At 36.5% G+C, this 22341-nt stretch overlaps 1 protein-coding gene across 9 annotated transcripts in view; it reads left to right on the plus strand.

Annotated features, from left to right (window-relative positions):
• The window catches only part of VPS13B (vacuolar protein sorting 13 homolog B), a 456296-nt gene that overhangs the window by 349430 nt on the left and 84525 nt on the right, over window positions 1-22341 (plus strand). For all 9 annotated transcript variants that reach the window (XM_080611867.1, XM_080611862.1, XM_080611863.1 and 6 more), the window contains 2 exons: window positions 7645-8052; window positions 19817-20016. In XM_080611867.1, coding sequence (XP_080467993.1) covers window positions 7645-8052; window positions 19817-20016 — 608 coding nt within the window. The remainder of the gene's footprint in view (window positions 1-7644; window positions 8053-19816; window positions 20017-22341) is intronic.

Raw genomic sequence — 22341 nt, forward strand, 5'->3', positions numbered from 1 at the left:
TTTTAATCAACTGGGCTTCTTGGCTATAAAAGCTGTCTGTTTGATGTGTGCTTTGTGCATGCAAATGATACAGAACATGTTCAGGTAGCGCAGCTTCATACAAATTGTCTTAAAATACTTACACACGCCAAATATAGATGGTTTATACCAAAGTCCTTTTCCCTCAGTAGTTTCTTGGGAAGACTGCACGGTGTGAAATAACTGCAGCCCTTGATACTTCACGTTTCGAAATAATTTCTACAGAAGAAACTATCCAGGCAAACTAAACAGTGCCGTGCCCCACTGAAAAATAAAGTGAGAACTAGGGGGGCCCAGGGGATTGCTCTTTCCTGGCAGTCCCTCCGTGGCAGCGTTTGGACACCATGGGTGGCACAGCGCTCGATCTAGGGTTGTGCGTAAAAAGCAGCAAACAGAACTGCACCATGGCACTCTCTCTCCAGCTTTTCTTCCCCCTGTTTGCAGAGGCAACAATTGTATCCATTAGAAAGGTCAGTGGTTTGGAGAAACCTGGAAAATAGCAGCTACCAGAAACCCACTATAATAATATCTCCAGCAGGTGATAGATTAGTTGGAACAAATTGGAACCATTGCACTTCAGCAATCCTGGTTTCTTTCAAGCTGTTTTAAAAATGTCGTCATTTTAATACACAATATCAGCCCTGCGGAACAGTCCACAGCAGGTTAATTTGAATCATATGATGTATCACTGCCCTCAGCTGACATGAGCTCCGTTCCATGTGTGAAGCCATAATAAATCCATTCCCAACCGAGGCAAATTCCCTGTGAGAAGGTGAACTAATCCAGGCCTCACACTGGCATGTTAGCCCTCCGTAATTGAAAGCAGGGCCACCTGTTCCCAGCACAGTTAGCCTATAGAGAGAAAATTAGCATTAGATCAGATACTTAATATATTGAAAAATCATTCATACTACTTGCAAGTTCAGCTGTGGGCTGCTTAGCATGACATCATATATAAATCTAGAAATGTGCCCACTTGATCCCAGTTTAACAGTTTTGTTAACCATGGTGTTTGTTAACTTTGAAATGAGAATTTTTTGATTTAATGAGAGCTGACACGTGAGAAGGGGAACTGGCCGGGGTGCAGACTTTTCTAATTAACTCTGGGTCATTTGCAAAACTTCTGAGCTTTCTAGTAGGATTTTTTTTTTCCCTTTGCTCTTCTACAAACAAGTTTTTAAAGCGCTGACACTGTAGCCATGAAATGATATTTATTTGATTAAGAGGGCAAAGAGAAATATTCCAAACAGGTGTAGCAGCCAGTAGGTATTGCCTTGGTTTTGACACATCTGTTGTCTGTAGTATCAGTGTATTAATGTACCTTTCTAAAAGCAGTGTCTGCAACAGTTACTTTAAATTCTTAGTTTCTTAGATGTCTAAGTACTAGAAATGAAACCTGCGCACCAAAGCCACATGGATAAGTTGGAAAATATTTTATTGGCGTATTTTCAGTGTATTGGCATTCTTTTAAAACTTATTTCAAGCATTTGCTCAGTTTTCTGAAGTCCTCTCTTCCCCTCCCCCCCCATATGTTTTAATATAGATGTGTTATTTGGCAGCTAAGCAGATAATACAGAGTTAGTACTTAATGGGTTTATTTCCATAAACATGCTCCATGACCTAGAACAATTTATTTTTTCTCACTGTACTGTGCTTCAACTTCCCTGACTCTCTGAGAATTAGCATTGCCCTTAGCTAGATATTCATTTCACAGTACAGTTTTTGGCCTCACCACCCAATCGTTAACACACTTCTGTATTGTATTTGGTAGTTGCATGGTTGTTTAATTTCAGTCAACATCCTGTGAATAGCAGTAACTCTCCATCATTTGTTAATGGTATTTTTGGTCTTCTCAACCTAAAACAATTTGGCTTGGCTCAGTTGTGACCATTTAAAAAAATTAACAGAATAACATCACTCTGACCCTTGTCCAAGCTCTCAAACCCAGCCACTGGCTAGCTAGAGTTGTTAATGTTTCAGTGTCACCTTCACATAATGTGGATGACATACTAGATCATGGAAGCAGGAGTTGTTACTGCTGAGAACATCCCTCATGGCTCAAGTTGATTAAGCTCCCTGAAGGCTTTAGTTTGCCATGTTGGCATTAGAGAGCTGCTTCCTTGGGGCTGCAGCACACAGACAGCAGTAGGTAGAAATACTGAGTAGTGACTACCAGCCTCTCCCAGACTAATTGGCATCTGTCTCACAGAAGCAGAATACAAGATGGACTGCAGATGGCCTCTGAAGCCTTGTCTCAAGTTTCTTCCTTCTTTTCCCTTGATCCAAACTGGGAATGATGAATTAGAGGATAAAAACAATTCATTTGGATTCTTCTTGCTTTTCAATTTCTTTTAATTTGTCTTTCTTTTGATGCCTGACTAGGGACAATTGAGAACAGTACAGCAAGTCTTTTCTTTACATGTCTCTCTCTTTCCTATTTTTATAAATTTAATTTTTGTAATTCAGCCGTTTCCCTCTTACTGAAGGGCCACCCTGACTCCAAATCAGAATCAGGGCTCAAGATTACCTTTACCTTCCTCAGATTTCCTCTGTTTAAACTCTCTACATTAGGATGGGTGGCTCCCAGAGAAAGAATGTTACTGGTGGTAAAATGTTTTGTGTATGTTGTCTGCTCTTCTACTGTTTAGGATTAGGAAATTCAATCCTGCTAAGAGTTTAGGGCAAATAGTAGTTTCTTTTATAGCACTACAATTTATTAAGAATTTTAATATTTTACAGTCTTCTTGGGGTAGGAGAGAGCAAGACCCATGTCCAACTTGAGGAAGACAGACCTGGGCTTTTCTATATTAGCTATAAAAAATAAAAGATCTACTGGAGAATGAGGGTTATGAAAAGTGAACAAATTCTTGGAAAACGCCATATTTTTCTCTCTCATGGTTCAACTTTTCTCATAGTCTGTGGAAAGATCCCAATCTTATAAATAAAGCTTATAAATAATTTTAATGGAGTTTACTTTCTGGTTTTTCAGATTCAGAGTATACTATGGTAGTTTATTAGTCATAGAAATAGTTACCTGGTGTACATTAACTTATGGGATATATTAGAATAAGCTCACTGACTTTAGTAAGAGCTGGGGTTGACCTAATGCAACTTGCTAGGAGCTCTGTTATTTTTGTGTTGCTTATTCATTCTTATCCCACCAAATAAAAAGTCCTTTTGAGTAATATCATTTACCCTGAGTTCACAGAATAAAATTATATCTTCACAGTACAAATCTGAATGTTATGGAGAACAAGGGTAAAATACTCATAACCCTGAGATTTTTTATCTGCGGCTCTAAGTAATAAAATGACAAAGAAAGAAATTGTTTCAGACAGAAGTTTCAGAGTGCTGCTCATAGGTTTTCTTTTATAGATGTTATGATTTTGTTCAAACAGGCCATATTGAATCCATTGGGTTTTTTGTAATAGATTTCAAAATACATAATAAATGTAAGTAATATGATGACTAATGGGTCAAGTGAAGTTGGAACTTTTTAAATGAGAAAATAGCTGGGAAAGGTTTTCAGGAAACTATTCCAGTTTATTTTTTGGTCCCCCACAAGGTGTACATTAACATAAACTCCATAGAATCGCCTCTGGGACCTGAATTCCCTCTCTGATTTCATTATTGCAACGTGATTCTTTTCATTTCACTCTAAAGTCATCTCCTGGTGTGGTGGAAGCATATAATAAATGTAATTTATTTATATTTATCTAATCTCCTTTTAACTCAATAGTTATTTCATCATTCTGTTTCCTGGTAGCTGTTCAGAAAGTTGTGAAGGGTAATTAGAAACACATAATTGACAGACATGGATTTACTGGATAATCTAAAGAGTTGTAGTGAAGAAAACGAAAGAAAGAACAAGTCAAAATAGACATTCAAATGCTACACTGTAATTAAAAAAAAAAAAAAGAGCTTTGATACCATCTAGTTCAGTCTGGTTTAAATATAACCAGAAATAACTCACTTGAATGCAATCTATTTACAAATACAGTAATTTCTTTACTATTTATTTGCTGGAAATAGGTAGCATCGGGGGGGGGGGTAGAAGGGGGGAGTTACTGCTATTATGTATTATGTCTTAAATATGAAGAAAGCATTGGGCTGTAATTGTGTTAGCCAGTCACTGGTAGGCAAAGAAGAGATTGATGTAATTGAGGAGTTAAAGGCAGCTTTGAGCTACCTTTTGCTCTGTCCCAATTCTCATGTAATTTTGGACATTCACAGACTTGTTTGAATTATAGGAACCTGTGTTTTCCTACTGGTACAGAATCTTTACAGTGTTCTGTGATGTGCTTCCCAAGGTGCTTAACATCATCTAAAAAGGCTGTTAACTCTTGGATTTTGCACCCTGGAAATTTTATTCCAGCTGCATCTAGGTGACCCTTTACATCATAACATCTCTTTTTAGTCCATTTTGAGTGAATAGAGAAGTTGCTGCACATCTATCTTCATCATGTGCTATAAATAGCTCTTCACATTTCATCAGTTTTCACTGTTTCTGCCCATTAAATATGTTTTCTTAGAAGAAATGTTAAATTTTCTCTTATAGTGCTACGTATAAAGCTAGAAAGATGTTGATTGCTCAATTGGATTTTTATTTTTTTTAATGTTTTACTTAAAATGCCAAAGAATCTCCTTGTATAATCTTTCCTCAGTTGTGAAAATAACCTGCATCACTATGAGATAGTTAAAATATTTGCATTGACAGTTCCAGAATTGCATTTTCTGCAGTTATCCATGTGGCTGCCACTGCCTTCAGTCAAGGCTGATGCACTAGATAATAGTAACAACTTCAGACAAATCTTTGTCAAGTTATCAGTCATGACATTTTTCTGTGTGACAGGTACAGCTTCCAAACAGAAAACAGGGAACTCATTTACATTTCTCTAGTGTCCTAGTGTCCATTTTTTTATTGCTTTCTTGTTTATGAAAACAAGTGACTAACAGCAGTGACAAACCACAGGCCAGGATGGGAGGTGCCATATGCTTGTTCCACTGGTGAGCTTCCCCAGAGCCCTGCATCTTCTCTGCCCTGTCTTGAGGAAGCCCAAGAGAGAACTGCTGCTGTCATGTTCACCTCCTTTTAAATCTTTCTCAATCACTTTACTCTATGGCTTTAGCTTGGCATTTGTTCTGTCAGCTTACATCTAATCAGTTTGGGGTTTAGAATCGTAGGTTGTAGGGGTTTTGTTGGTTTTTCCTCTTTTGGGCAATACTGCCATAAGTACATAAGAAAGCGTTTGCAATAAAATCTGCCTTTGACAAAGCAGTTAGATGTGAAAGGTGTAACACAAAGCAATAAGAGTCCTTTTCCTCTATTTGCAAACATAATTCTGTAACAAAGCCGAGAACATCTGTTTTACTCCTGTATTACTATGTCACTAATGGACAAAATTAAGCTGATAAAGGACTTGTTTTGAAAGTGCCTAAATGGTTCAGAAACCCAAATCCTAGTGCAGTTTGGATTTCAAACTTGAGTCATTTTAAAAATCCTGCTTATTTGTTTGTTGGGTTATTTGTTTGTTTATTTTTAAAACATTTAATTAGAATAACACTGCTTTCCATTTGAGTATCATAATTAAATAAATATCATCATGTCACGTGGGTGTTCAATTTCTTTGTGTTTCCTTTCTCCACTCAAAGGGAGGAGAGAACCAATTATGTGTGCAAAAAGGCAGGGGAGACTTGGGGTATTCTTTACTGCCAAGAAGGGTGGAGAGATTTTCAAAAGTGTTCTGACATTTCTCTTCCCTTGGTTTTAATTAAAAATATCAGTGCATAAGCATTTTGAAAAATCTTCCAAGTTGATCATGTGTGGATCTTGGATGCCTAAAGATCTGTTCTCTTGTAATGTCCAGTTTCCCTGCTTTGATGTTTGCCTTTTTACTGGGCCCATGCATTAGCAAGTGTTTTGCCACAGTTTCTAGTTCTGCATGGAAGACTTTAACACAAGAGAAAGCATTTTCAGAAAGCCATTAATTAAAATTCTAAGTTATAATTAAAATAGATTTTTAGTCTTAGATTTCAGTTAGCTGTGGCTTGTGGAGTACTACGGACTTCTTTTTTAAGATTGCTGGGGTTTTTATAATGCAGCTGTAATAAATCTTATATGGCCATTAATAAATTGCACTTACCATTGTAGAAGAAAATGCTAGTTTGTAATTCAGAGACTTGCCTGTTAAGATACCAAAGAATCTAACTGAAATTTAGAACCTCACAGATATTTGTGGGTTCAGAAAAGTGCTTTGTCCTGTGCCTGGGACTCTTTGAAGTATAAACCTAACTTAAAAACATAACTTAACATAACTTTAAACATAACTTTAACAATTAAATTAAATTAATTTAACAATTTAAACATAACTTTAAACATAACTTAAGAAGCAGCCCTACCATTGTTTTAAAAACTTATAATTTACCTAAAGAGTGGGAGAATTGAGCTCATCAGTTTGCATCTACATTAGGGTAGAATGTGATCCTGGACGACTTGAAACTAGGTCCTAATTTTGGTGAAATACTCATTAATCTGTGCAAAACCTTGAACAAACAGTGTTTCTTAAATATATCTATAATAAAACTTGAAACTAAGTAGTGCTGTTTTCTCTGAACATTTAATCTAGCTTAGATATATACACAGAATTTCAATCATTGTGAGTTCTTGGGGGTGGGGCAGTGGGAATGAAACAGGAAAGTGAAAAGCAAAACTTTTCTCCCTGCCCAGGGTAGCTGTCTCATTGCTGGCTGAATTTGAAATGAAGACTTTTTAAAACTAAGTTAAAGCTGGATTTCCGTAATGAAGTGTAATATACTGATAAAAAGGTAGTTAGCACAGAAGGGAGTTTCAACCGTCATAAAATCCTGCTTCCCATCTGTGAAATAATCTTGGTAATTGCAACATCTCAACTACTATAATGTCACTTTTGTCGATGTTCATGTTAGTTGTGATTTCTAAAAATTCTGTGAGACTTTAAACAGTCTGGGAAGCACTAAAATCCTTTACTAAGGAGACAACATTTTGAAAATACTCGGTTATTCCAATCTCCCTGGAAAACAAAGGAATCTCAACATACATAGGCTTTTATATTTGACTTTTTTTTCACATTTCATCTTGAAAATGCATTGAAGAATACTGCATATTAGCTGTGTAGAAAACAACAGAATATACATGTTATTCACTCATTTAAATGTGTATAAAATGTTTGCAGTTGGCTTTGGAGTTTAGTCAAATAGTTTTACTGGATGCAAAACTCAAGAGAATGTGAAGTGTATTTTCATTCTGACACAAAAGGACTAATGTATTTACCCTCCTACACGCTCAAATAAAGTGTGTGTCTTTCAGATAGCTGTGGTGATCCCTGGGTAGAAACAAAGAAATAAGATCCACATTGTGATATGTTTCTTCCTTTAAAACTGTGTTTAGTGAAAATTCTTTGTAGTATTTTTCATGATGTTTTAATTCAGATTTATTAAAAAAATAGTTTCTTTATGTTTTAACGTTCAATCCTTTTCATGAAACTTGGTAGAAATAATGTTATCCCGACTAAATGACTAATATTTTTACATTACTTGAATAATTGCACTATAGCATTTCATGGTTTTTTCTCCAACTCTCTCCTACAGCTGACATAAATGTGGACATATCAAAACCTTTGAAAGCAAATCTCAGTTTTGCCAGACTTGATCAAATAAACCAGTTTTTGAAGAAAATCATAACCACAAATGATGATGAACCCAGGAAGGAGGCTGACCCATCAGCTGGCATTATTCCAGACGAGAATGCCACTTCAATAACCAGAAACCCAGGTACAAGGGATGTGCTGCCTGCAGCACACACTCATGCTGTCCAGAAGGCTTCAGTACAAGAAAAGTTATGGCAAGCCCTTTCCTGCTTCCAGAAAATTTCTGTTCATACCGTTCAAATGGTTGTTTCGATGGAAACCATCCCACATCCCTGTAAACCTTGTTTGTTACTCTCCGTATCAAACCTCAGAGGGAGTCTGAATATTAAAAGTGGACATAAAACTGCAGGTAAGAGTTTTTGAAAGCTGCAAGTGCTACTGATTTGTTCAAGTGGTGGCCTAGTAACCATTTTAAACTGCGGGGCTTTGAGAGGAACTCCTCTAGCTAACATCGTAAATCCACAACAGAAAATAACAGATCCCTAACTGACTCCATTACCTGAGCTTTGCTTTCAGTAAGGCAGCACCCAGGAGTGCTTAATTTTGTAGTTAATATCCCCCAGCTTGTAATTACTAATTTATTGATGGAATTCTGGCTGGAATAGTGGTTATAAGAACCACTATTCTGGTTTTCTGATAATTCAGCACATATTTCAAAGGGCAACATTTTGATGGTTTTCACTCTACAATTACATTTTCTTGTTAGGACCCTATATTCCTGCTTACAAAAAATACAAAAATAATTGTTCAGAGCCCTGAGATACGCTTCTGTGTAAATGTTGGGTCATACTGTTATTCTTCTTCAGGTTTATGAACTTTTCAATTTTTACATGCTTCCTCTGCACAGCTGAGAATCACCCAGGGAAAATGGGCGCTCTGGCCTCATTACTGCAGAACTGCAAGGAAACTTTACACCTTGGTTACAATTAACAGGATACCAGAGACTAATTTAAAATGAAGACATTTTGTGTGTCTTTGTAAAATCTTTTATTAGTCTTTTAATAAAATTAATAAGATGGTACATTTACATGATGTGGAGATGAGCCAGATGTAGGTAGTTGGCAGAACAGCTTGCATGGTAAAATGGTCTGTAGCTGAGAGGAACAAGTTTTAAGCCAAGCAAGGTGGTGATTTATTTCTTTTTCATCAGAAATATTTCTCCTCAGGCCAGCAAGTTTTAGTGTTTCTTCATTGTTTTAAAAGTTAAAAATGAAAAATTTAAGGTTCATAGGACATGAAAGCCTGTGAATGTGCTGGAGCCTGAAAATCTCAATTTATCCATAAACAAACAGCAGTGCAGGCAGGAGCAGTGCCTGCGTTCCCACGCTTTTCCAGTCTGATCGCAATCTAGCATAGAAAGCAATGCAGCTGAGTAAAAGGCCTTTCTAATGTCCTTTAAATAGTTCTAGTTCTCTTTCTGTGTAATAATCCTCTTTCCTTCTACAACTTCCCCTCTATCATTTATACATTATCTGTCCCATGGTACATTATGGTGTCCACAGCAAGCTTCGATGTATCAAAGCCAAGCCTGTTCCGTCACTGTACTATAAAGCAATTTGGCAAACTCAGCAGTGTATATCACTTACCCTGGAGTTTTTCATCCTCCCAGGAGGAGGACATACCTTGTCTTGCATGTTAAGCCTCAGAAATATTCCGCTACGAAGTTCTGCTTTTTAATTCTTCTGGCAGTCTGAGGAAGCCAGTCTTTATTTTTCATGTCACAAGCTATACATGAATCTTCAGTATGTTTGCAGTCTGGCAAGCATTATTAAGTAAAGCAATACTGATGCTGAATCTAATGAAAATGGAAATCAGTCATTCTATATGAATAACTTATGACAAGACAATAAATAGACATCAGCAGACTTTTTTCACATTTTTTCCAGTTGAAGTTGCCTTGTCTTTGCTTTATGAAAATACATGTGCATGAGGTTTTGCATGTTATTACGGTGGAGCAGTAAGTTATTCTAAGTGTCAAGAAGTGCAAGACACTTTCACAAAACTGACTGAAAAAGTGGAAAAATCTTTTAATATTTTTTTATCTTATTTTTATTTAAAACTATTAATTTGAAATTGAAGTGCCGATAGAAACCAAAGTGGAAATTATAACTTCAGGGAAGATGGTATATTACTCAGTGTGGGGAAAATGGTATTATAATCTTGTGTTAAAAATACATTAGAAGAATACCACAGTTACTAACAAGATTTGTTTTATAATTGCAAAGAAATTATGCAAGCTAACTCAATTAAACAAGTGTAGTAGCTGTGTCTTGGGAGCAAGAAGTATTTAAATATATCAGTTCTTCACTATTTTTCTTTTTAAAAAAGGTTTTATAGATATACCTTTTGAGCTGAACAGGGTTAATGTCAGCTTTTTTTAATAGAATGAAACTAATACGCAAATACTTCACTGTGTCTTTGATTTTACAGTCAAATAACTATTGTGACCATCTGCAGCAGCTGCATTTTACGAATTATTTGCTGAACTAAACTAAGCACAATGACAAAAGTAGTCATCTCAGATGTACTGTTAAAACAGAGGAAGAAAAAGGAGCATTGCTTGCCTTTTGTACAGTATGGCCATCTGCTGTACAGATGTTATTATATAGAATGACTTCAGATACAATAATTGTAGAAAATTTTCATTAAAACCTCAACAATTTGCACTTGTTTACTTGAATCTGCATAACTCCCCAGTGAGACAGCACAATACGCTTGGGGTTTCTTTGGTTCTCACTAGCTTTCTCTTTGATCCTTTTTGATGTGCTGACTTTAATAAACATAGTTAAAAACACTGTTCAAAAACATCTTGGAAAAAACTACAAAGGAACAATTATAGCAGTAGAAACTACTCTAATCCCTTACTTACGCAAGCTATTTTTAGTGAAATACGTTTTTTTACACATTTTATGTGGCAGTATTTTATAAACAGTGTAAACGACCCTTTTCCAGATGAGTTTTAGTGTAGGAGATGAGGTTGGTTTGTAAGGAATCCTATTTGCTAGGAATTATTTAGAAAAAAACTCCCAAGAATGTATTGTCGGCTTTTCCTCCCTTATAGGGGGAAAACAAAAGTGCGTGACCCTGTGTAATGCTTTGATTTTTTTAGCTGAAATTAAGAAGGAAGCTTGCTATGTAACTGTTTTATATATAATTATCAGTTTTCCCTCTAGACTTCCCTGGTTTAATCGTGGAATCTCAAGGCCTTCTGTCTTAATTTTTCCTCTTAATTTATTATGAAAGTGAAACGATGTAGCTTCTGAAAAACAGGACTAATTAGTTGAATTATTTCACTCTCAACAAAATAATTTGTAAGTGTTGAACACTTGCATTGCAGTTGGATCAAATTAAAGCACCTCCATTTCCACATATCCTGCTGCACTGTTATACAACCTTAAACCTTTAGTGTGTCAAGGGACTTCATTTTTTGGACATTTTTCATGGTTTAATACAATAGTTACTTTATAACATCATGGTTACTATTTCTGCTAAAATACTTATGTTCTCCTCTGTGCTTATGGTGAAATCCCAAGTATTTTGGTTTTAGTAAAGTAATACTATTGTAGAATGTGATGCAGCGTATTGGCAAAAAACAAACCAAAACAAAGTCCACTTAAAAAAAAAAAAAATTAATTTTTGTAAGAGGCTACCAGTATTGTTTTTCTGATACTCTTAAGGGCAGCACTTTAAGTCGTACTGATGTTAAATACAATATTTATCTGTAGTCATTTTATACTTTGTGGTTTAAAGTTGCAAATTAAAACATATCTATTTTGTACAAGGAAATAGCAGACATTGAGCTCATTTTTGGCAACTTAATTTGTACTGCTGCCGAAAAACCCAAGTTCAACAACTATTATTAGACCTGGTTTAGTTATTTTTGTCCTATGAAGTATGTGGCATCTCCTACAAAGTGGCTAGAGCCCTTGAGTTCCATGTACCCAGTCAGAGTTAAAATTGCTTGGTATCTCACTTGAGATATGTAGCTCACTCCACAACAGTCACATGCCATTAAAGTTGAAATAATTTTTAGCAAACAATATGAGGAAATAGAAAGCAATTATTAAATCTATAGTTTTCGGTTAATTTGGATTTGGTGTTGAAATTAGCACTACCTACCTGCCAGAAGAGCAGATAAATGAGAGAGGCTGAGGACTGTACTCTCCCCAGAGTGAAAGGCAGCAAGAAGCCTGTAGCCTCTCAGTGGAGCCTTATTTTGCTCTGGCTGGACACAGGAGGGAAGTCTTGCTGTTCAGTGTCTGAACTGAGAGAGTTACGGACATAAAATATTCCAAAGATCATAGACAGAATTCCCCAGCTCTTCGTCCCATCCGCAGAGATGATTACTTTAGCATATAAATAAAGGGAAAAAATAAACACTAGTTGAGCATATGATAATGGCACGTATTTTTAGTAAACCTGAAAGAAATTGCATACTTAGATACTTTTACAGAAATACTAAAAATTAAATGACGCTATTAATTAGTGTAGAGCAAAGACCAACCTTCATTTTGGAGTTAACTGGCTCTCTTGAGAAAACTCTGCTAAGGCGTTTTCATAGCCTTTGGATGCTGCAGATATGCAAGTTAGCCCATGGGGAAATAAAACATTAAATTAGATATGACTACCTAAAATAATATGCAGCAGTAACAAGCCATTTACAACACCCAGAAGACATTTGTTACTTTTAGAAAGAAATGTAAACTCTTTCCAACACTTGAACAATAGGAAATTAATTCTTTGTCAGTAAAAGCCAGAGGACAAACTAAATATTTAAATGGCCACTGAGGACTGAGGTGGAAGTGCAGCTTGTAGACAGCTATACAAATCACTAACAAACCTTAATGAATATTGGGTGTGGGCATCAGGGTCCTGTCAGATTTGACACCATGTCCCAAGTAGCTTAAACCGAACTCTCAAGAAAAGGTGGAGACCTCATCAAGCCTCAAACATCTGGGATTTTATTTGTCATTTTGGCATACCCTGCAAGCGCAAAAGAAAGAGTAAAAGGGGATTATCCTGACAATGAAATGAGTTACTGAATCTTGTGATAATGAAAAGCAGAAGAATTCTAATTCCTTTCTATAGTCCCTGAGGTGGAGGTGCATTTATAGTTCTGCAGGAGTATAACGTAGGAGAGAAGAACAGATGGCCTAAAATCCATGAAACAAGACACCACCTAATCCCAGGACTGAGTACCACTATTAATCCTGGTCAGATTCCCTACTGGTACTTTGTAACAGGGTTCAGAATTGCTACCGATGAACTAGTACGTTAACTTGGGGGAAAAAGAAAAATATGTTAGTTGTAGGTAGTTGAATTAAGGCAGTATGCACTAATTTTGTAGAACTGCATTTACAGTTTAAATAACTTGACTTTAAAAAGTAGACTCCAAGTGAATTTGATTCAGAACAAATACAGTTGTTTTTTAATCTCTTCAGCTTTTATTGTGAAAGCAATTGCATATTTTTTTGAGACTGGGATTTCTTTTGTTATGTGGACCCAGTGCTATATGTGGCAGTAGTAGGTGATGCGGCATTTTCGTGGATACAGTCAAGTCTATAGAATATTTACATTCATGAGGAGATACAGATAACAGTGAAAGCTGAATGTTTTCTTTATATGTTTAATGATTTCTGTGCATTTCCTCCAATTCAATCTATATTTTGGAGCTTGAGGTAGAGAACACAGATATTAGGCATTACTGCCCTCTCTTAAGGACCTGTTTCTTAAGTTGTTTAAAATTGTTGACATACTGACGACATGTTTCTTCTTTTTCTATGACAAGAATATTTTTTATGGGATGAGCTCACCAACTTGCTGCCCAAACAAAAGGCACAATTCCATAGGGGGTTCAGGTTACTGTGGCTGCACGTTTCCACACTCTGCCTTGTGGTAGCTCTGTTCCTTGGGCAGCTGTTTATTGAGTTGAGTCAGGTCACTGATCTGTCTGAAAACTAACCCAACAGGAAAGAAAGCTTTCCAGCAAGATTGTCTCCTTCAGCTGCCTTACTGGACAGGTACATTTTAATGACCATGCCGGCACAAAAGAGGATTCAGAGAAATATGTAAAGGAGGGCATGAGAGGAAGGATTGAAGGGAGGAGAAGACAGGAACATCAAAACCTGGGCCTGGACTGGCCTTAATCTGGGGAACCACATCCACAGATTGCAAGGAAACCTGTTCAGTTTGTGTTGTCTGGGTATATCTGTCAAGCCTTAGTCTCCCACAAGCATAATTCACTGGGTTATAGAGGCTCAAACAGCTCAGGTGCTGTCAGGCATGATCATCAGGATGGTTTATTTATAAAGAAAAGTTACCCTCTAGTTCATGGACCGTTTACTTCATTAAAGCAGTTGAAATCCAGTGAATCAAGCGTAGAGCAGAGAAGCAAGATACCAAAGCTGTAATTTTAATTCATCCTTGTGGCAATTATACAGGGCTACGTTTTGAGTGGCACCCACTATTTTGTAATGCTTCCTTTACTGTGCAACCATTCAGTGTCTGATCTTTTAGTAGTGCAATGTATCTGCAACTATAAATCAGTGGCAGTTTTAGGTACCAGCTATCTCCTGAAAATAAGACAAAAGTTTTCAACCAGCCATCTAAAACAGAGATATGAAACATAGATTTTGGTTTTTTTAATTTAAAAACCTCTCCATGCCCATCTGTAACGCAGGAGTAAGACTGTTCAGTCACTTCTCTGAAAACTGCTGATAATCTAAAAATAAATGTTTATGATGCAAGAAACAAGTGTTACTCATGTCAGTATAGCACTCAGTTTTGAAAGCTGGACTCATGGATGCAAGATGAACACAATATTTGTTGTTTTCCATTATGTATTTTTGTCTATTTAATAATAAGAGGGCAATAGAGACCTTTACAAATATATTCTAAATTCTTGTATACCAAAGATGGCCTTGACCAAAAATGAAGATCCCTTAAGATTTTAAATCTAATATGCCCTCTCTGATCAGGCATTACAAAATCCAAAATTGCCAAATCATAAGTGAATAGAGATTTTTCAGCTATTTAGTATGCAGTAATGAACATTATGTACCTGCCAGTTATTCTTTAAGGGAGATGAGCTCATTTCAAATAGATAACCATCTTTGACTGCTCTGCTGATTCATCACTGACCTGAACTCCATTTGAACCTTGTTAGACACAAAACAAGCAGGATTCCTGGCCTGAGCTATAAAATATAATTAAGCCCTTTTGAAATTATGTGTAAAAGAACATAGCTTTACCCCCACTATAACTACTACCACCACCACAACCAATAAAGTTAAATCAAGCACTGCCTGTAATGGATTAAAATAATAAATGTTCCTGGATTTTAGTGTTTGAAGTATTTGAAGAAAACAGGCTCCCAGCAGCCAGGACTGCTGAATGCATGGGGACATTTATTGGTGACGAGTTCAAGGGTTTGGCCTGTTTAAGATCATTACTTTCTGTTTACCGTGTGTTACACATCTTTTGTTTTTACAGAGTCCACATGTGTCCCTATGTAATGCTGAAAAACTCTTTCACTAAAGAATAGTTAATTGGTAATGTGTAAATATTGTTCTCATGGGGAGAATGAACTATCATAAGATTCAGCTCAACACTAATGAGAAATACAGTATGGTCAGTGGATTGTTAACTAAACCTTTCCTGGAAAATTGTCCTTTACTACATTTCACCATTTGTTTGCTACTACTGTTTCCAGACTTGAATAAATTGGCTGACTCTTAAATTTACTGCAGTGTTTCTCCTGTAATTATTTTTGTAGCTTTGTTACCCTTTCTTCTCAGACACTGCTTCATAGAGGATACCTGTCAACAGAGCAGTGTAACTTAAGTATAAATACTCAATACTTGATGTATCTGAAGTTTCCTTAGGAGGAAAAAAATCATGTAGATAAATGTATCCATATTTTAGCTATAATAGCATATTTACATATTAAAAGCTTAGTATCTTTGGCAATTTTAGCTACTGAAGTTGCAGATTAAGGAGAATGAATGCTCAGAAGCAAGAATTATCACCTTAATAATGTGTGACATTAAAGCAGAAGGTAGTAAGGAAAACCACTTGCTAATATACCTTCAGCAGCCAGATTGTATCTCTGCCACCCAGGCATGGAGGGCCCATGGGAGAGCCTGGACTTCAGAGTGCACAGCTACCTTTTGGGTGGGAATGAAGTCTCTCAGCTGCTGCAGGCAGTGCAGACCATATCACTTGCATGCATCTTGCCCAGTGGGAAACAGCTTGCCAGGCTCTGTGCTCTGGGATGCAGGCTTGCTTCTGAGCTGCCCCAAGCTCAGAAAAACAGTTTTCTTCCTAGCACTGCCATTTTTAGCAAAGCTAATAGCTTCAAGAGACTTTTTAAAAGCTAGCTCGACTGTAGTCCAGTGCCATTTGCTATATTTATTGTATGTTTTTCCATTTTCTTAAAACTCTTTTCCCATACTGAAGCTTCCCAATTACAGTCGTGCTCTGTGTTGTATTAGGTGACAGTGCAGTGAACCAAACAGGATTGGCAGCTATCTAAGGCAGGGCAAATACACAGAGCATAGTAGAAGGGGAAAAACCGTGGCTGCATTTCTACTTGTTTCATTTGGATTTGATCCAAATATCAGTATTAAAATGTTTTTTGAAAACAGAAAGTCTGTAATGTCAAAACATTGTCTGTCCCTTTGTCTATGAACCAAAGAAAGTAACAGAACTCTTTCTTAACACCTGTTTTGCCTAAAGACTGAGTGGTTGTTACTGTAAGGCAAGGGTTGTTTTAATGTATTTGCTTCATCTATTAACATGGATCAGCTCTTTTTTTTTCAATACGCACAAATGAATTTATGCACACAGGGCAGTTTTACAAACATGGAGCCTCCTGTTATTGGTAGGTCGTCTATAAACCCTAAACTGTATTTATAACTCTATTAGGGTACTCATATTCTGTGAGATGCCTTTGGAAATGTTAGCATAAATCAAGTCCCTACGCCTTAAAAAAGGGATGTTAGAATATCAAAGCAATGTTTTCTTTTAGTGAATTTTCTTCACTATTCTACTGTAATGATATACATCATTAATTTCCGAGCAAGTTAATTTCTTGACATTACCAAGCAAGTACTTTTTTTCAAACCCTCCTACATTATTTCCAGCCAATTAAAATACCTGGGTATTCCTTTTGCCCATATGTCATCATAAATTCTTCCAATGGCTCGCAGAAGGCCGGTGTAAATTGCATTTTGCTCAGTGTGGCAGCACACTGTGATGCTGTTGTGGGTCTGGGTGGAGGCTGACAACAGAGGGCTGGCAGCATTTTTTAAACACTGTCCAAAGCAAGTGCTTCATATTTATTAGTCTCTTGGAGGAGTATTTTAAAAGTCATGAAACTGTTTGTTCCTAGAAGTAAATTATTGCACGTACTGGAAAGTGCATTGATGCTTGTGAACAGTAATCCAAACAGAACAAGTTAACTTTCACATATGACAGCAATCATTTATGAAGATGTATTACTTCTATATGGTGCCATCTCAAGTTCATTTCAAGTGGAGACTTTGATTTAATCTGTTTAAACTGAAGTTAGAATTCTACAATAGAAGTTTGTGAGAGATGCAGAAAAGGAGACTGAAAATAGTGCGTGGGAGGGAAAAAACAGGAGAATTATTTTGCATCTTTCGCTTTCTGAGGTCATTGCTTTAGTCATAGGAAAGCAACTTCACTGAGTATATACTTTCAATGTTAGTATGGCATTTAGCAATCTTAAAATAAGCTCGTTTCCAGAATGGTGATGTGATTCTTGCCTCTACAAGAGCAGTCTGGGTTGCAACAAGAAAAAGAAAAAAGCTCTTACTGAATCCCCAAATTTTTCCTGGTATTTGTATGTCACAATCCAACATGTGTCTTGTAATATCTTATTTATTTAAAATTTACCAACACTTCCCTTATTTTTAATTGTGTCTGCATTTGTCATTGTTTGCATAGCATTTGAGAAAGGCACTGCTGATTTTGAACCAGCAGTATTTTGTGCTCAGTTTTGTTTCTAAGCCACTGGATATTGTTTTCTTTGTACTTTGTGGAGCGGAGATGACAACAGAAAAAGACTGCAAAGTATAATCCTTCCAAGTGTAATCCCAGTGAAAGAAAACATAAATAAAACCACTTGTATTCTATCATTCCTTTTTCCCTTTTGTTATTTCTGTAACTTGGCACGTATTCCAATAAAACTATAGAACATTTCTGTATATTGCAGAATTGTGCAATAGTTACTGAGAATTTCTCCCCTTTAGAATCAAAATTCTGTGTACATTATATAAAAACAATTAATTTCCAAATATTGTACTGCCTCTTAAAGTAACTGGACTGAGGATAGCAGAGTGAAGGTGGGCCCTTCCTGTAAAGACACCTCTTCCTTTTTTCAGTTTAAGACTGTATGTGAAGGTGCTTCAATCCACAGTTTACAGAATCAAGTCTGAACTAATAACAAAAGGAGAGGTGTCAGGGGGTGTTGATGTTAAGTTTTCTTGATTATCGCTGAAGTTCAGTGTCAAAAATAGACTGAACAGATTTTGTCGTATAAACCTGTTTCACATGAGAACAGACCCGGGGGTTCAGAAGTCAACCTAAATAGCCCAGAGCTAAAACCCCTTTCCCAATCATTGACAGCAGTCCTGTTGATCATCATAGGATGAAGTTTTGCTCAAGCCCTTGATCATTCATACTGAACTCTAAACTGCTCAAGGGGGAGCTTCTTCTTTTTTGTGGTTCCTACTGGGATTGGATGCAGTTCAGTGCCATTATCACTATAGGGACTGTTGCACCAACTTCCTAGTAGATGCTGGGTTAACAAAAAAAAAAAAAAAAAAGAGAAAAATCCAGTATATTTCGTCACGAAATATTTCTTGGTATTATGAAAGTGTAACTCCTGTAACTTCTGGATTCCAGGAGAGATTTGTAGGAGTTTTACTGCATGTATTCAAAACAATGAGTTGTGTTTCTGTGGGATTTTTCTAGCAGAAAAAGTGTGAAAATATGAAATGGAACTGTACCTTGAAAAATCTGTATGTAAGCCTTAGGTGTGTTTTAATCTTTTGCCTTTTGTGAATAATCCTGTTTCATTAGAAAAATAAGCTGTGGGCATTATAAAGTACGGTGACATTCAGTATTCAGTCTTGAGTCCAAGTACAAGCACCAGAAAACAAAAAAGTTAACCCAAACTCTATGCAGTACTTCTCATGTAAATAAACAAAAGAAATACAGATATATTAAGTATGTTTTGTTTTATTAAACAGTGATTTGCAGTAAGTTAAATTCACAAGAGATCTGACATTTCTAGATAGTGTTTCTTTCCTAAATGAATGTATCTAATGAGAGTACGTAAGTTCTGTCAGAAATCTAACCTGCCTTTATCATTTTATGTTTTATAAAGCTACGTAAAGTGCAAGTGATCATGATGTGAAAAGTTTAGATTAAATGGGGGTTTTTTGTAAACACACATTATATATTTTGAGTTACAGTAATTGTTTTGAATTATTTGAATTCAAACATTACCCTTATTCTCCTGCTGAGCTCTCTAAAGTGTAGCAAGGCAATATTTTATAATAACTAACCTGAACAAAAGCAGAGAGAGTCGTTCAAATAGTTTTTTCCTATCAGTTTAAAATATAATCAAGTGAAGCAGCTGTTCTTGGTCTTAATGTATTCTTTTAAAAAAAAATTCATAGTTTACTGAAAAATGTCTCTTCTCATAAACCTTAAAATACTCACACATGTAAAAAAGCATGGTGTTTTGGCAAATAGCTCTATGTAAGGAATGTGCATGAGACATACCTGCTTCGTGACTGCAGCACTATATAAAGTATGCTTAATAGGATTGGAAGACACAAGCGAAAATAAACCCAATAAAATTTATAAAATCACAAGTCCTGTGGCCTAACTGTGATGCCCTTACTTGGAAAGGAGAGCAGTTGCCCACAGAACAATTTCCATGGAAGTCAGTGGGACTACTTGTGTGCATAATTTCTTATGAGCAGAGATACCCTGGCTCATGGTAAAGTGCATTCAGGAAATAAACACATGAATGTTGGGAGAATAACTACGAGCGGCATTAATTGTCTCTCTCTTTTCAGGAATCCATGGATCATCTTTTGTTCTTGACATAAAAGATTTCCTACTTAAAACAAGTCTCAAAGAAAGAGCCAGGTCTCTGGTGGGCCCTTTCTGCTGCTCGGTTAATGTGGAAGCCAAGTGGTGTAAACACAGTGGTGATCCTGGCCCGGAGCAGTCTATTCCAAAAATATACATCGATCTGAGAGGAGGACTCCTGCAGGTCTGTATAAGCTGCTTATGGTTCTGCTATTGAACTGGACTGGCTTTGGATGATTGAGATTTTATAAATAAATTTCATGAAATATTTGTAAATAAATTGCAGGCTACAACAGTTCATGGGGTTGGTGGGGTTTGCTTCAGGTGGGGTTTATTTAACCTTTTGAAATAAGTATCTGTTCTTTCATGTAAAACTGTTGATTGAAAAATTGTGTACAAAGTTTTGGGTTTGTTTTCTCTTAATACTGCTTAAGTCATGTATTGTAGCTGTCGGTATGTGTGTGTTCCCTTGAAATGACTGGATCAAATTACTAACACTTAATATCTAGGACCCCGTTCTGTTACGTGTGTGTTTCTCCATGAGCTATGCATCTGTAATGCTTTGGGCTAGCTTTAAGAAATACATATCCTTTCTTTTTAAACACGCCAATTTCTCAAGGGAGTAATTATAAGCTGTTGTTTGTAGCAATTAATACTCAGTTTTCCATGCTATCCTCTCCTTTTTGTAAGTGCCCACAACTTGAAATCAGTCCAAGAAGCATGGGAGTTCTTGAAATGAAAAAGATTCTGTGAGGCTTAAACAAGTGGGCTTTAACATATGTCTTATTTTAATTATTTTTATTGTAGCATCTTTACACACCAAATGTTTAAAAATAAATATATAAATCAAGCATATAAAAGACAAAAAGGAAATTTTGACATTTAGTCGTGTCATTAGGTCTTTTCCCAGAATTGGCATTAAAAGTTCCTAAAACTACAGCCCTGGGAATAGGGATAATTGAATAATACACATTTTTAAAAACTGTATCTTTAAAGTCAGTTTGTTTCTCTGCTTCTTTTTTATTTGTTATTTACAGGTACTTGGTTAACTAGATCTACTTGTTGTTAATAATAAAGTGTTGTGGGGTTTAATCCCAAAATTTTGGGGATTTGACAAGGACCAGAAAAATATCTATAAATCTGAGGTAGCCATTTATTATTAGAGCATACACTGGGGTAATTAGCTTGTGAAGAAAACTTTTGAGTATTTGGTCTGGCAGAATTAATTTGAAAATGCTGACAAAAGCATTAGCAGTTCTGTTTCAAATTAATTTATTTATGGCTAATGATATTACCAGCTCTAAACGTGACCTCATCTTCTACCACTGTTAATTTGTATTGCAGCCGAGCCTAGAGAAGTTATGTGAAATCGGTGCCTCATCTGTGAATGCTGTGGTAGGAGTTCCATGCTCTGGAGTCCCAGCTGCCTAAAAATAAAATTAACAGAAGTGGGAGAGAAAAAGCATTCCTCCCTCCTCTGTCAATTGGGGACTAAGGCCCCTGAGATCAGCTTAAGTGACATGGGGCTCCTTTGAGGTGGTGCTCAACCAAGGGTGGGACCCTGAGCTTGAACATACTCAGAAAAGGCAGTTGATGCACTAAATTCGTGCCCTAGTAGCCCGGGAGTGTTTAGCTCAAGACTGGCTGTTTTGCTCTGTTTCAAGAGTGTTTGTTCCATGGGCCTACATGTATATGGAGGGGAAGGAAATGCTTCCTTCGTAACAGATGTACTACACTCCCTTTAGGCATCTGCTGAATTGTTTTTCATGTTTGAATATTTGCACTGTTCTTTATGTGCACACCTGACCTGTTTACTTTACTCCTACCCATATCATGGACTTCTAACTTACTGTCTGATTATTTTTATTTGCTCCCACACTGGTTCTAATTCTTATTTCTTTATTACTTGCTAGTTGCTTCCTTGTCTTCCCTGCTGCTTCTGGACCCACTCCTGCACATGATGACTAAGGGACTAGTCTCTGTTAATGTGATTCTCTCAAACAGGAGTTTGATTTCAGAAAAGCAGTGCTGATTCTCAAAGCTGGGAGAGAGGGATGTCTGCTTGCCTTATTATTTTGCTGTAAAGTGTATGAACCTTCTGGACTTTAAATGCCACTTTTTATTAAATATTTTTCTAAATTTCTGGTTTAAACTTCAGAACTTTACGCTTTTGAACCTCATTGTGAGGACTTGCAGCACATCCCATTCGTATGTTGTATATACTCAGTATTTGTGGTTTAGATGATCTTTCGTAAGTCGTTCTAGTCATCTTCCTGCCATTTCAGTTAGTTTTTAATGCATTCCAGAATTCCACTTTTGGACAAATAAGCTCTTTGAACAGCTTAAAGTTTGCATCTTTAAGGCTTTTGTGTCATATCTTAAACTGCAAAACCTGTGATCAGTCCTAGCATTATGTACTGCACTCAGCTGTAAGTTCTTGCATATGACTTTCAAGATCTGTGCTCTTTCAGGCAGCATCAGTATCAGTTGTAAGTGGTAATAATTAGTA

This window comes from Psittacula echo, assembly GCF_963264785.1.
Source record: "Psittacula echo genome assembly, chromosome: 2".
Classification (NCBI taxonomy): Eukaryota; Metazoa; Chordata; class Aves; order Psittaciformes; family Psittacidae; genus Psittacula; species Psittacula echo.